Below are 14,952 nucleotides of genomic sequence, written 5' to 3'. Positions count from 1 at the left end.
AAGCTGCTGGAGTCCGTTGGGGTGGAGGCGCGCCCTCTCCGGCGCCGTACGGAGGGAAATCCGCACCCTAAGGCGGTGCGGACGTCCGTATCTGAAATGGACTATATATATACAGGCCTTTTCAGATACAAACATCCTTATTTTTTCAAAAGGTACGGATTTTCTTAATTTGACCCACTTTTCGATCATATTTTCTCATCTTAACCGCTCACATTGTAGGTATATATGAGTAGATCATCTCTACAAATTTTCAGCTAATTTGGAGATTGTTAAGGTATCGAAAATGAATTAAATCAATGAACGAATTGAAACTGTTCAACTTGAACCGTTTGTATTTTTAGTTCTAAATCACATCTTTGAATGCCATAACGATTATCAATTTGGCTGAAAATTTGTAGAGATGATTTACTCATATATACCCACCTTTTGAATAAAATAAGGATATTTGGACCTAATAATATCTCTCTATATATACACACACATGAACCTTCCAATGAGGGATTCCTATTTTTTCATTGGAAGGGCCCTGTATATATATACACTGCTCAAGAAGACTAAAACCTACCATCCTAAGAACTAGCATTCAACATGCCACTATTTCACCTAACGACTTAATTGGTGTATTCGTTAAAATACCTCATGTTACAAATACTCGATGTTTGAATATTTGCTCTAGCTTGTTCTTTAGATTGCTTGCTATGCCCAGTAATATCTCCACAAAATTGTGCATAGATAGGAATTGTGAAATCTAAAGGATTATTAGTCTAAGCTAGTTTAACTGCCCAATCAGCCCATTTTGAACTTCTCTTAAAATGACTGATACCATTTCTGGACTATTCCAGTTAAGGTTGACTCATAATATGCATGAGCATCCTCGTAAGTGTACTTTGATAACACTAGAGCATGAGTTAACTTTAAACTAGCAACCCAGTCATCTATTGTCTTTCGTTTATCTCCTACCCTGTCTAGATCCAAATAAACCCCTCTCTCGGACATTGACCGTCCCTATTTGGGCTCGGTAGGGATATACTTCTGAGAACTTCTCTCTCCTCTTTTTCCTATAGGAGCTTGTCCTTTCGGAAGCTTGATCTTGTTCTCTTGAATGATCTTGTTCTCTTATAATATTTTGAACTATGGTATGACCTTTTGGAGGAGCTTGCCTTTCATTTCCTTTTGTTTCCATAGATGTACTTGGCTCATTTTTTGCTGCTTGATAAGGAAGAATCTTCATCTTATTCTTTCCAAGTTGAATTTGAGAAATTTTATGCATAAGTTTCTCCAATTCCCCTATGGATTCACAAATCTCAGCTTGTGCATATAATCATTTTAGTTCCTATGCTCTAAGAATTTTCATAGGTCTTTTAGTATCTTCTTCTTCAAAGGATTCTTCATGAAAAATTGATTTTGTTCCAGAAGAGCTAGCTTCTTCATAGTTAGCGAAAATGTGTGAAGTTTGGAAACACATTGAAATATGCAACTTGGTTGCACGTGGAAGCTTCTACTGTTCCTAATAAACTTTTCTTAAAATATGTTATTCTTTCGTCTTGTAAGACACATAGAATAGAAACAAGTCTATTCCATCTCTTGCTAAGAGTTTTATTCCTACTTGGACTGCTCCAATATGCATATAGGAATATTTTTTTCTGGAAAGCTTCACTTACTTCCTTTGGAGTTATTAATCTGATGTCTGTTTCACCACATGTAACAACTAATTCTAGCATCTTGAATATGGGAATCCATAATGAAAGATCTTTTCTTATAGATCTCATTGAATTCAAATCTAGGAGCAGATGTTTCTCGCACACTAGATTCGATTTCATTATACTCAAATTCTTGAGCATTTATCGGTTGTAGTGGAACTGAGTCATTTTCATATCCCTCTTTGATTTTGATGTTTTTCATGTAAGTAGCTTTGGTTCACTAAACTTTAGCCCACTTTCTCCCTTTGGTGAGGGTAGAGAAGGTATGATGATTTTACTAGCTACATTTTGAGCTAGTGTTTCTTCATTGATTTTCTCATAACTTTCTCTTTTCATCTTTTCTACAATTTTCTTTATATTTGAGATTTTGTTGTTTAACTCTCGAAAGTGAATTTCGAGGTCTGTACCTATCACCTGGAGATAAGCTATCTTATAATTCTGTCGATGTATTATTGCTTCCACATTTTCAGCAAGATTTTCTGTTGGAAGATAAAAGCTTACAGCTTTATCATCTCCTGTTTTACTTTTAGATCTACTCTTTTCATCCTATCCTGGAAACAAGAGTTTCTAAAAGCTTTTTCAAGTTTTCTTGTGTTTTTCTTAGTTCGGTTGCTTACTGATGAATATTGTTTGCAAGATTCTCAGTCCGGACTAACTTTCTTTCAATATCTATAAGATATTGCTTTTCCTTGAGGTAATCTAGCTTAATTTCAAGCCTAGCGATTTTTGAATTTATTTCCTCAAGTTGATTAACCCTTAGATTAAATCTCTCAAGTACAACATTTTCAGAAGTTTTATCCCTAGATAAACTTGATTAAGCTTGGTCTTGAAGGATCAAGTTTTTATAATCCGATATCTCTCTGGAGATGAATATGTTCGTCGTAGAGAGTATTTAAAACTCTACAAACGTATTCAATAGAGTATTGATTTTCTTGAATATGCCTTGTATGAAAGCATACTTGCCACTTATCAGTTCCTTTTTCAATACAAAAACACTGGTAATTTTTAAGTTTAGATTCTCTTTTATTTGTCAAGAGAAGCCAACTCTGTGGCGTAACCTTTTTCTTACCTGTTTTTGAGCAAAACAGGCTCTGATACCACCTAAGGCGGATCTAACCAATGCTTAGAAAATCAAGAGGTTTTTGTTCTTCCTCAAGTGTCTCTTTGAGAATTTTGATCTCTTTTTCAACTTGATAGATCCTTTTCTGGATCCGAAATATAATATCCCAATAATTGTAAGTACTTCTACAAAGCTTAGATTGAAATTCTTTTAGCTTTCTTAACTTTTTTTTCTTTCTGCTTGTAATTCTTTGTAAGTTTGTCTGCAATCTGATAAGTAATCTAATCTGGTATAGATGAATTCTCTAATTGATGATGAAAATTAATTCTTTACCTTTGAGTAAAGAGGATAGATTTATATATTTGTAGTATGTTAAATAAACAAATTCACTGTCTTTGATCTACCATGCTCCGTCAATTTTTGATTTATTGAAGGCAAACTAATAAACGGCACAAAAGAATAAAAGGAAAAATAAAAAAAAAGGTTAATTTTGGTCTTTTTTGGACTGCCACTAATGGAATATTCTCTACATCTAACGGAATATTCACTGAAATTAGACGGAGACCCCTTGTTGATATCATAATAAGACTTCAGGTATCACATTGATATGTTTTAAAGTTTGGGTACTAACTTGGCCTTGGCAGCATAGTTTAGGGACTTTTGCTGAATTTTCCTAGTCATAAAGCACATATGCGTAGACATGCATGACAGACCTAGGCCAATGTTATGATCAAGTATTTCCTGTCTATGGAACTGGTGCAAGTCTGTCCTTTAATACATGTTATGTTGTGGTTTAAAACTGGACTTGTGGCATAGAAAAATGCGGTGAAGAAAATTGTATTTAACAGGAGTATCGCACCTAATAGGATTCTGTTTTCCATTGAACAATATGTTTATATTTTCTTTGCCTTGTTGCAAATCAAATGCATTCATTTGCATGATACCTGGAATTTTTCAAGTGACTATCCAGTGCTTTATTTGTTTTCTTCTGCAAAAAAAAGAAAAAAAGAAAAAGAAAAAGAAAAATAAAAATAAAAATCATTGCTGTGCATATTTTTCTATTACGTTTCAAGTTAAAAACTGAATATCTTTGGCTTTTATTTATTATTTATATTTTTTCTCTTCCTTTGCAGCCATATTGGCAGGTTGTGAGCTATTTGGACAGTAGAGGTCGTGGAGTTGTTGGTATGAGCTAGCGAAGCACTTTTATTGAGCTCTATTTGCTTTTGGAGTGTTGTAATTATGGGCCAATGCTCTGTTGGGTTTTTTTTTTAGGTGTTTTGGAAGCAGATTTTATTGAGCCGAGTCATAACAAACAAGATTTTGAGAGAACTTCTCTTTTTCAGAAACTTGAAGTCCGTTTGAAGGAGATGACATGGGAATACTGGTAGAGCTACTTGTCCAAAATAATGAACCTCATATGTTTAAATACTTCTTTAATCCCTTCATTTGCATTTACTCCGCATGGAGCCATTGACTATTAACCATTTCTTGTCTACACACAAACAGGAACTTTTGGACATCCCACTAAATTTTATTATTTTCATTCAGAACATGACACTGAATGTATGGCCACTGTACAATTACAATACGTGGAAAATTGGCATTCACATCTGTGTATGATAGGAATCTCTGTGAAGTGTCTTGGTGGCTGTAGCTGATGTGTTTTATTGGAATTTGGCAGGGATTATCACTGTGGACTAATTGGGTATCAGGTAAAGAAAAAGCTCAAACCAGTGACCCCACAAAATGGCATTCATCAATCTTTCACATTGGGCCAAGCTTTCCCTGCTCTTGGTAGTAAAAACACAGTACTTGATAAATCTGGGCCATCAATTCCGAGCGGCTTAAGGAAATCTGTACCAGGTACGTAGGAGCTTGAGCATCTTTTTGTCATCAGTAATTTTATGGATTGATTTGTCTGGCAATAGAAGACAAATAAATATTTAGTACTTTTCCGTGTTTTGGTGTCATAGGAACAGTGAAGAGGAAAGAACACGATGATGTTCTGCCAGTTGAATATGTGAAAGGGGCCAAGGTGATCAATACTGGGAAGAGTCAGTCTGTACGGGTAAGCAAGCAACTTGTTTGAATCATACCATGTTTCTATCCTCGTTAGAAGGGTATTTACTATTTAGTTTATTAAGCAATGCCTGCTTATATAATATGAGTTTCAGTTGGTAATAGAAAAAACTGGACTGACATATATATTTCACTCAAAGCTGCACTTGTTTATAAAGATATGGTCTGCACGTGTTTAAACAACAGATCCTTTTGCTTATTGCCTTTTTGTTTGTGAATTTTGTTTGGTAGCAGGTGAATCCTACTGGAAATCCGCTGAAAGATCAAGAGGCTAAAAATCTAATGCAAGAGAACAACAAACTCCGGGCTAAGTGAGTGCCTGGTCATTTTTTCTGTCATATTCACTGCAACTCATTTTGTCACGAATTAGTTTTCTTCCATATTTGGGAGGTTTGTTTTCTAACCGTTTAGATTCTGAACTATCTCTTTTATATTGTCAGATGCATGGAGTACGAGAAGAGAGAGGAGGAATTAAGTCTCAAGGTACTTCTGTAGTGCTTAAAAAGTTTGTTCTTGTCTTAGTTTGGTTCTTTCTTGTTTTTTTGGTGGCTGTACGACACCCTTCAATGAATCTGTTCTTATTGATCAGAAGCTCATTCCATACCTTATTTTGACTTTGAGATGTTGGTCTTGTTTCTTGTTTTCTTCATTCTTGCTTCTAGTTGTTGACTTTGAGATTTAGGTTTACTTTCGAGGATTTGAGAGCCTATTTTAATGTTACTCTACTTTAGTTCATTAAACATGTCTTGGCCTTGAACTGTATGGTTGGTGAAGGTTTTTGTTTTTTTTGTGCAGGTGGCACAGCTTAAGAGGGACATGAAAGAAGTTGATGATGAATACAATATAATGTTGGCCGAATTAGAAGCATTGAGGGGTGTGAAGAAAGAAAAGGGAGCCTAAATCAATGTATGTAGTGTTGTATCTTGTGTCTCTAATTCTTTCATTTGTAAAACCTTGTTGTATCAGTTGAGTGTAGCGTACAATTTTCAGTCTTTAGGATGGTAGGTTGACGTAGAAGGGGCCAGTGTATGATGAAGAGGAGAAAAGTCCAGGAAAAAGAGTGATTAAATCGAGGTGAAATGGTGTACAGTTGGGCAAGAACAAATCACAGTAGATTGTTCAGTTTCGATTATTAACTGTTGTTCAGTTGGGGCTTCGGCAAGGGTCTTTCCTCAAATTGTCGATGTCTTTATGATTCATGCGCTTTATGGCTCACCACGTATACTTAAGAGGCAGGCACAAGCCTAGCGGTACAGCTACCGTAACCTTGACCTAGTGGGAATTCTACACGAACCAATTGTTTTTAACAAAGTTGAAACGGTTATTACCTCAAAATTATATACAAGCTTCCACTGTCCTTGACGAAAAGTTTATTTGGAATTTTTTTTTTTTTTTTTGATGCGGAAAGTAAAACTACAAGGTGAAACCTCTCGGGCAACTCGAGTTTATATTAGGGCTGGGCACTTAGTATCGGAATCCCGATCTCGTACCGGTCCCGTCCCGAAAGTTAGCGGGACGGGACGAGATAGGTTTTGAAAATAGCAATTCCGTCCCGTCCCGTCCCGTTTTAACATTTCCATAACGGGACGGGACTATCCTGAAAAATCCCGTCTCGTCCCGTAATATTAGAATACTTGATTTTATTCATTTTATACTTGATTTTTTAAGTTGCATGGTGTTACAATGTACTCAACCACACTTAATTTGATCTAAAATAATATTTTTAATTTCATTCATGTTCTTTTTTTTTGCTTGTGTGATTTTGGATATTTTTAGTTGTTATTTGAGGGTTAATTTTTAATGTGGGATGTTTAGTACTTTTAAAGTGGGATGTAATTTAGCACCTATGCACCTATGTTCTTGTTGATTTTAGTACTTCTAATTTCATCAATGTTCTTTTTTTTTTGTTTATGTGTTTTTGGATATTTTTTTTCCATTAATTTCATTAATGTTGTTCTAAACAGCATAAAAATGTCGAAAATTTCATACACTGATTAATTATGGTGGAGCATTTGAATGCTTAGAGTTTCTCAACCCGTTTTTTCCACATGTGGTGGTGTTTGATAATCAATTAATTTGTTCTTAGAAAAAAAAAAAAAAAAAATTAGTCGGGATCCCGATCGGGATCGGGACGTACGGGATAGATTTTTAAAAACACCTTCCCGTCCCGTGCCCAGCCCTAGTTTACATTATCAAAAGGTAAGGCTCAAGTAACCGAGCATGGAAATCTATTACTCTGAATGTGATCATTCGGAAGTTGGTGTCCTTCATGAGCAATGGTCTGGTTGGATTTTATTTGATAGTCATGTTGTAGCTTATAGCTGATGACATCATTCATATATATTTTAGAGGAATGGGAGAGGATCCTCTCCTGAGTTTGAATTGTTTGAGACCAATCCCTCCTTCCTCGATTTCCTCTGAGGAATACATACATTCAATTGTTTTCATCGTGCGCTTTTTAGCAATGTGGGGATTGTTTCTAACATTGCATCATGCATAGTTGGGACGAAGAACAACTTAACATCTTGTTTCACCACATTACTTTGCATATATAAAGAATTTCAGCTAGAAAGAACCAGAGGGATCTCTACATCAATTATTAAAGAAGACGGCTGAGAAGCAACAAGATGCAAATTTCGTGTGAAATCAGAAATATAGAATGATTTAGGTTATTGTGTCTACATTCATTTGAAAGAAAATAGAAGCATGAGAGAAAAAATGTTTCCTTGGTGTAGAGTTTACGTGGTGTGTGTGTTTGGATGACGCAACAATTAATTAAAGAAGAAAAAGAGAAGGCAGACGATGAGGTGGCAGCCCGGAGAGTTCGGGATAAGCAAAGTAACACACACATTCTATTCTGTCTTTGTTTTCCTCCTTTTCTTTTCGAATTGGGTTTCCATCACAGCACTAAATAAACTAGTCCCACCTGGACAGAGACAAAAGGCACCCGAACCCAACACAACCTTTCCCTTCTCCTCCTCTCTTCCACAATACAAACACACACCGCTTCAAATTCTCTATTAATACAACCTTGGACCGCACACAAACACATTCTTTCTTTCTTTCTTGGTCAAAAAATTCAGGCACAGATGGTCGCCGGTCTACTTTTGGATTTTCCGGCCGATGATACGCCGTCGTCTCTCTCTCCTCCAAGACTCCCCCGCAGGCTCCGACGGAGGCTCGACGAGTCCCCCAAGACTCCCAACACTGTCGAGCAAATCCAATCCAAGCTTCACCTCGCCGATCTTCGCCGCCAGGTATGATTCCTCCCGATTTCTTCCACCGTTTCTTTATTCGATTTTTTGATTTTACCGTTTGTTTTATATCTTGGGCCGATTGTGTCCTACTGTTAGTATTATTATTATTTTTTTTTAATCCAAAGAGAACCCCCCAAAATCACCTAACACCTTCTCTTCTCCTTTATCTTCAAGAAAGCTTTTACCTTTATTCTCAAGGGTTTGTTTGTGTTAGGTGGGCTCCTGTCGATTTTCAAATTTTCAAGTTTTAACTGTAGTCATCTGTCTTGTCGTGTGTTTAGATTGTTAAATACGACTTTACTTTACTCTTGGTGTTGTGATTCGTGTAACTTTACAGAACCTAACAGTGGTTAGTTTTATGAATTTGTTTGAGTTCAGGAACACTATGAGAAGTTGTCAAACAAGGCTCGCGCAAAGCCCAGAAGCCCCTCTCGATCTTCTTCTCAAGATGAAGACCTCGGTGAGCGACTCGATGCCAGGCTCCAGGCTGCTGAGAAGAAGAGGTAACACTTTGAAGTCTTCCTTCTATTCTTTTTTGTTTGTTTTAATTTTGGCTTATTTGTTTTTTGTTTCATGTTTATTTGTATGTGTTTGAATTTTCAATGCTTCAATGCTCCCTTAACCTTTTAAATTTTTCTGCTGTATGATAAAATCTAAGAACTCATGCTAAATTATTATGTGATTTATTTTCTGATTGGGTATATGGGTCTTGGTTAACTGCTGAATTGTTCACTCTGTTGATATGGCTATTAAGTTATCCTCCATCCTATTGACCTTCATGCCCATAACACCTACATCTTTGGACTCCTTACTGTTAAGCGAACTCTACAACTAATTTGGTAGGTCTATTTAAGAGAAAAACAATTGTGGTGGCGGATTGTGTCAGTGTCTCACAATTTTCATGCATAATAACCCGCGCTGGCTTTTTATGCAATAACATCTGCTGTCGTCATTCTTTCTTGCACTCACATATTGGGTTCATATTCTGAATTCATTTGTTCCTAGATAGGTAATTGATATATGTAAGCATGGTCTCCTTTTGGTTTCATTGTGATACGTTTTCTTCAGTTATATAGTTATGATTTGGGCCAAAATCGTATCACCCATCTGTAATAATGGACTCTTCGGGCTAGATTAGTTTTCCGTATTCTGTTGCTCACTGCTGAACCAACAGGTTGCTTATTTTGGAAAATGCTCAAATGCGCTTAGCTAAGTTGGATGAATTGCGGCAAGCAGCTAAAAGTGAGGTAGAATTGCGTTTTGAGAAGGAAAGACAAAAGCTTGGTTCAAAAGTTGAATTACGTTTTCAGCAGGCAGAGGCAAATAGAATGCTTATGCTGAAGGCTTATAGACAAAGAAGGGCCAGCCTGAAGGAGAGGTCATCTCAGTCATTGTTGCGAAAGATGGCTTGGGAGAATAAGTACAAGGAGCGTGTGCGTGCTGCTATTAACCAAAAGCGTGCAGCTGCTGAGAAAAAGCGACTGGGACTTTTGGAAGAAGAAAAGAAGAGGGCATGTGCCAGGATGTTGCAAGTGCAAAGAGTAGCGAAGTCTGTCTCTCACCAACGTGAGATTGAAAGGAAGGCGAAAAGGGATCAGTTAGAAGACCGGTTGCAGAGGGTATGCATACATTTGATGTTATCATTTGTGTAAGCCTTTTGCGGCTCTACTGTTTCCTAATTTTCTTTTCTAATATTTAGGCAAAGAGACAAAGAGCAGAATATCTCAAGCAAAGAGGAAAGATACAGAACTCATTTCAAGTCAGTTGGAATAGGATGCACAAACAGGCTGATCTCCTGTCTAGAAAGTTAGCAAGGTGCATACCCTTTGCAATTTTAGTTTATTAGAGATGTCTCTGTTGGCTTTATTATTTGTGGTTACACATCATTTTTTGGTTAGCTTGTCATTGCATTGTAGATGTTTCATGACCATGGAAAAGACCAAGGTGTTATTGCATATAGATTTATATAGATTCACCTTACTAATGTTTGGCAAAGGAATTGGTTTGAAAATTAGATTAAATGTTGCATGTTTATACACAGTTGGAAATAAGAGTGAACTTTAAGGCTTAACTTGTTGATCTTTTATAGGTGTTGGAGACGGTTCCACAGGCTAAAGAGAACTACTTTTGCTTTGGCAAAAGCTTACAATACCTTGAAACTTGAGGAAAAGAGCGTCAAGTTAATGCCATTCGAGAAGCTTGCAATTCTGATTGAATCAACTGATACCATTCAGACTGTGAAGGCTCTACTTGATCGACTTGAGAACCGGTTGAAAGTCTCCAAGACTGTTGCCTCTATAAACTATCCATCCAGTATTGATAACATTGATCACCTGCTCAAACGAGTTGCTTCTCCCAAAAAGAGGACCACACCAAGGACATCTTTGAGAAGCAGGGAGGGAAAGAAAGCCTCTTCTGTCAGGGACACAACTAGAACTACAGCCAAATTAACAAGGTATCAAGTGAGAGTGGTTCTTTGTGCTTACATGATTTTGAGTCATCCAGATGCCGTTTTTAGTGGTCAAGGAGAGCGTGAGACTTCTCTGGCCAAATCCGCAGGAGAATTTGTAAGGGAGTTTGAGTTATTGGTCAAGACTATATTACAAGGGCCTGTCAACAGTTCTGAGGAAGAATCTGATTCCACATCACCTAAACATATAACCTTCAGATCTCAGCTAGGAGCTTTTGATAAAGCATGGTGCTCCTACTTGAGTTGCTTTGTTGCGTGGAAGGTTAAGGATGCCCAGTTGTTGGAGGGAGATTTAGTGAGAGCAGCTTGCCAGATGGAGCTGTCTATGATTCAAACTTGCAAGATGACCTCAGAAGGAGATACCGCCGATCTCACTCATGATATGAAGGCTATCCAGAAACAGGTACTGCTGTTGCCCTTAGTTTATCCTCTTTTATTTTTCTTCGTTTCCCTTTGTTTTGTTGAGAAAATTGTTACGTAATGTGTGTATGAGACGTTCTTTGGTTTAGCATAAAAAAGAAAACATGCTGGTACGCTTGATTGATTTATGTTTAGGTTAGACAGCATAATCTGTTTTTTTTATAACTGCTTGTTGTTGGACTTTGTAATTATCTGAGGTTCACTCTATGTATGTGGTGGTTCTTTAACTGAATTACTTGTGATAACCCCTCCCTCATTCCATTGAGCTTGTTAGCTTATATTTTGAATTTTGCTTGACGCAGGTCGCAGAAGACCAAAAGTTATTGAGAGAAAAGGTGCAACATCTCAGTGGAGAAGCTGGGATTGAGCGCATGAGATCTGCGCTATCTGAAACACGGTCCAAGTATTTTGCAGCAAAGGAAAATGGAAGTCCATCAGGTTTGCAAACGGCACAGTTAGTTCCTCCAAGCCCTCCAAGTTCTTCAGCTGGTCCTTCTGTTGGTAGCCTAGATAAGAGGAGTAGTCCAAGCCGTGTAGCTCGTTCCCTATTTCAGGAAGATGAAACTATTCTTCGGAAAGGATTAGAGTCCTCTGAGAATGGATTGATTGTGAGCGAGTCCTCTAAGACCAATTTGGGTGGGCAGCCTGGATCTTCATCCCAAAAGCTGGTCAGTGAGAATGAAATGATTGTCAATGAGTTTGTTCATGAGCAAAACCAGGCTTTTGCTAATATTTTCAATGCTGCTGATCAAGATCAAAATAATGTCCAGGTTAAAATAGCATCTTCACCTTTTTTTTTAGATGTTGAAAGCTCTTTTAAATTCTTTTTCTTGAGCAACATTTTGATGTGTTTTATAGCAACCGATACTGAGTTAGAATCTTAACAGTTGTCTGTTTGATTTTCTTGTTATTTTCAGTCAAAGATAAGAAACACAATGGAGAAGGCTTTCTGGGATGGCGCAATGGAATCTTTAAACCAAGAAGAACCCAACTATGACCGGGTCATTCAACTCTTGGAGGAGGTGAGGGATGAAATTTGCACCATGGCTCCACAGAGCTGGAAACAAGAGATTGTTGAAGCAATTGATGTGGATATTCTTTCTCAGGTAGAAATTGATGTGGAAATTTCTTGTCCAAAGTAGTTATACAAACACATGTAGAGTATTGATCATTTTGTTGTTGCCCCATAGGTGCTAAAATCTGGTAATCTGGACATTGATTACCTGGGAAAGATCCTAGAGTTTTCAATGGTCACTTTGCGAAGGCTCTCCGCTCCAGCAAGTGATGATGAAATGACTGCCTCTCTCCAGAGTCTAAGGAAAGAATTAGATGAGATATGTAATGCTAGGGACCTGTCCAACTACTTGGGTGCTATTGCTATGATCAAGGGTCTGCGCTTTGTTCTAGAGCAGATTCAGGTATGCTTTCTGGAAACAACCTTACTGTATGTTTGTCTGTAACTGATGAGTATGCTGTTTTATTTGATCATTTTTTTTTTGTATGCTGTGTTATTTTGAATTCTGTTTGTGAAGAACTGTAGATGGATTGGGGGGTTTAAATTTAATTTTGCAAGGCGGACTAACAAATTATTTCAACATTGAGTAACGGTGAAAATTTGTGACAGGTGCTTAAACGAGAGATTAGCAAAGCACGTATAAGAATAATGGAGCCTTTGTTGAAGGGGCCTACTGGTTTGCAGTACCTTAGAAATGCCTTTGCCAATCGCTATGGGCCTGCCTCAGATGCCAATACTGCTCTACCACTGACACTGCAGTGGCTTTCATCTGTGTGGAATTGCAAAGATCAGGAGTGGCAAGAACATACAATGGCTTCCTCAACTTTGATGAGCAGTGATAATTCTTCTCATGAGTTTCTTCCTTCCACCACCCTTAGAAGTGGTGGAAGCTTTCTGTTGAAGCCAAACTCTTCACCTACGTCTTCTAAAGGTAGCCACAGTTTGAGAACTTGATAAATATTTTGTTTCTAATTGTAAGGTGGATTTGAATAGTTGTTTGACATGTGTTGTTTGGATCAGGTAATGTTCAACCAGAATGCAAGGGAGAAGGAGTTGATTTATTGGTGAGGCTTGGCTTGTTGAAGTTGGTGAGTGGTGTCTCTGGTCTGACTGAAGAAACCTTGCCTGAAACTTTTATGCTCAATCTATCTAGACTGAGGGGTATGCAGGCTCAAATTCAGAAAATTATTGTTTCTTCCATAAGGTGAGTAACTTAGCTCAATGTTGTTGGATGACTGTGCCTTTCTTGCTGTGTTCTGACATGGAATTATCTGAAATGCAGCATTCTTATTTGCCGGCAAACCATCCTAAGCGAGAGGGTGATAACAAGGCCCACAGACGTGGAGGTAATACTATCAAGATGCATTGACCGGCTTCTGGGGATTTTGGACAGTGTTGAAGATGCAGGTATGGAAGAAATTGTTGAATCAATCAGTGATTTCTCCATCAATGGAAATGAAGTTGTGGACCCGGCAAAAATTCAGTCAAGAAAGATGGTTATAGCCCGGATGTTAGCTAAGAGCTTGCAAGCTGGGGATCCCGTGTTTGAGAAGGTTTCCCGTGCTGTTTATATGGCTACAAGAGGAGTGGTTCTTGGGGGCAGTGGACCGATTGGAAGAAAACTGGCCGAAACTGCACTCCGGCAAGTTGGAGCTGTGGTGCTGACCGACAGTGTGGTGGAAGCTGCTGAAGTTTTAGTTGTGGCAGCTACCATATCAGTTGGTGTTCATGGAGCATGGTACATACATATGACTGATAACATGTGATGGCGTTTGACAGCCTACTATGGTACAGAATGAGTAATGCACAGATGTATATGGTAGTGTGTTGTGTAAAGCTGTGAATAAAATAAGTTTATTATTCTCTACATGTCTGCAGATGTAAAACATTGGATGTTTAATTCTTTGGTGTAAATATGTATGTTTTAGAATGTGATGCTTTCTCTTCTATTTATTGTGTTGTTTTTTTTTTTTTTTTGATTAGTATGGGGCAATATTTCTGGTGTCGAGTCATCTCTCTAACAAGGGCATCTCTAACAGCTTCTCTAAAATTTCACCATAATAGGAAAGTAAAAGTTAAAATCTTTAAAAAAAATCTCTGACTGTTTTCTCATTTTGGAAATTCTAGCATTTATTATTATAATTACATATTCTATATTATTTTTAATTATAACAAAAAGAAATATTTTATCTTATTATAACAATAAAATATTCAATAATATATTTTATATTATTTTTTTCTCATTAGAGCATGTGAGGAATTTATGACAATGTTAAATCCGATAATTTAAGAAATGAAGGTTTTGCTATAAATTTAAGGAATAAGTGCTTATCTTTCTTCTCCATTATTTTAGGGAATGAGACGAGGAAGCTGTTGGATCTAAAAATAGCTTTATATTCCTTAAAATTGAGAAAATTCAAGAAAATAGGGAAGCTGTTAGAGATAACTTAACCACTCATGTATATTAACAGAAAGAGAAATTTTAAATACACACCCCTAATATCTTAATACACACCTCTTACTTAATACACCACCTATCAAGTTTTTCATTTCAGTATTATACTTAATACACATCCCAAACTGCCTAAAATGCCCTTAATTTATGAAATATTCCATTTATGTAATATAATTAATATATATTTACTATTTGGTACCTTTTTTTACATATTATTTCGTCTAATTTTTACTAGAAATTTTTAGTTATCATCATTCAATTTATAATCAAATGATTATTGTTATATCCCAACTCCAAATCACCAATACAAGTTTTCAAAATTCACAAACTAGTAGAACTGTAAAAGTACAGTAGCTATTAAACATATATAGCTAGTTATTCTATAAAACATGTCATGATAAAGATGCAGTACTTGACAACATGATCTGCAAGATCAAACTAAAGCTGATACAGATAAAAAAAAAGAAAAAAAAAAGAAGAAAAAAAAAAAAGA

The 14,952-nt window shown here is 36.9% G+C and overlaps 2 protein-coding genes across 2 annotated transcripts in view; both read left to right on the top strand.

Moving 5' to 3' along the window:
- Positions 1 to 5,974, top strand: part of LOC101304002 (MORC family CW-type zinc finger protein 3-like) — an 11,696-nt gene extending 5,722 nt beyond the window's left edge. The window contains exons 14-20 of the mRNA XM_004299869.1: positions 3,894 to 3,945; positions 4,036 to 4,147; positions 4,445 to 4,626; positions 4,737 to 4,831; positions 5,077 to 5,153; positions 5,283 to 5,325; positions 5,638 to 5,974. Of these exons, the coding sequence (XP_004299917.1) occupies positions 3,894 to 3,945; positions 4,036 to 4,147; positions 4,445 to 4,626; positions 4,737 to 4,831; positions 5,077 to 5,153; positions 5,283 to 5,325; positions 5,638 to 5,742 (666 nt within the window). The 3' untranslated portion in view covers positions 5,743 to 5,974. The remainder of the gene's footprint in view (positions 1 to 3,893; positions 3,946 to 4,035; positions 4,148 to 4,444; positions 4,627 to 4,736; positions 4,832 to 5,076; positions 5,154 to 5,282; positions 5,326 to 5,637) is intronic.
- Positions 5,975 to 7,913: 1,939 nt separating this feature from the next.
- Positions 7,914 to 13,952, top strand: LOC101302839. The gene is made up of 11 exons (XM_004299866.1): positions 7,914 to 8,099; positions 8,478 to 8,602; positions 9,274 to 9,718; positions 9,799 to 9,914; positions 10,189 to 10,972; positions 11,292 to 11,759; positions 11,907 to 12,095; positions 12,180 to 12,407; positions 12,614 to 12,935; positions 13,025 to 13,208; positions 13,287 to 13,952. Exons 1-11 carry the CDS (start codon positions 7,932 to 7,934, stop codon positions 13,768 to 13,770), a joined length of 3,513 nt encoding a protein of 1,170 aa, XP_004299914.1. The 5' UTR covers positions 7,914 to 7,931; the 3' UTR covers positions 13,771 to 13,952.
- The last annotated feature ends 1,000 nt before the right edge of the window (positions 13,953 to 14,952 follow it).

This window comes from Fragaria vesca, linkage group LG5, assembly GCF_000184155.1.
Source record: "Fragaria vesca subsp. vesca linkage group LG5, FraVesHawaii_1.0, whole genome shotgun sequence".
Taxonomy (NCBI): domain Eukaryota; kingdom Viridiplantae; phylum Streptophyta; class Magnoliopsida; order Rosales; family Rosaceae; genus Fragaria; species Fragaria vesca.
Note: the sequence above shows the minus strand (reverse complement) of the source record. Positions and strands in the feature narration are given on the sequence as shown.

Excerpts from the sequence above, each read along its gene's own strand:
- LOC101302839 (XM_004299866.1), top strand. The coding sequence starts at position 7,932 with ATGGTCGCCGGTCTACTTTTGGATTTTCCGGCCGATGATACGCCGTCG. Across the intron at positions 9,915-10,188 it reads CTGTCTAGAAAGTTAGCAAG|GTGTTGGAGACGGTTCCACA; the intron begins GTGCATACCCTT and ends GATCTTTTATAG. Across the intron at positions 10,973-11,291 it reads TGAAGGCTATCCAGAAACAG|GTCGCAGAAGACCAAAAGTT; the intron begins GTACTGCTGTTG and ends TGCTTGACGCAG.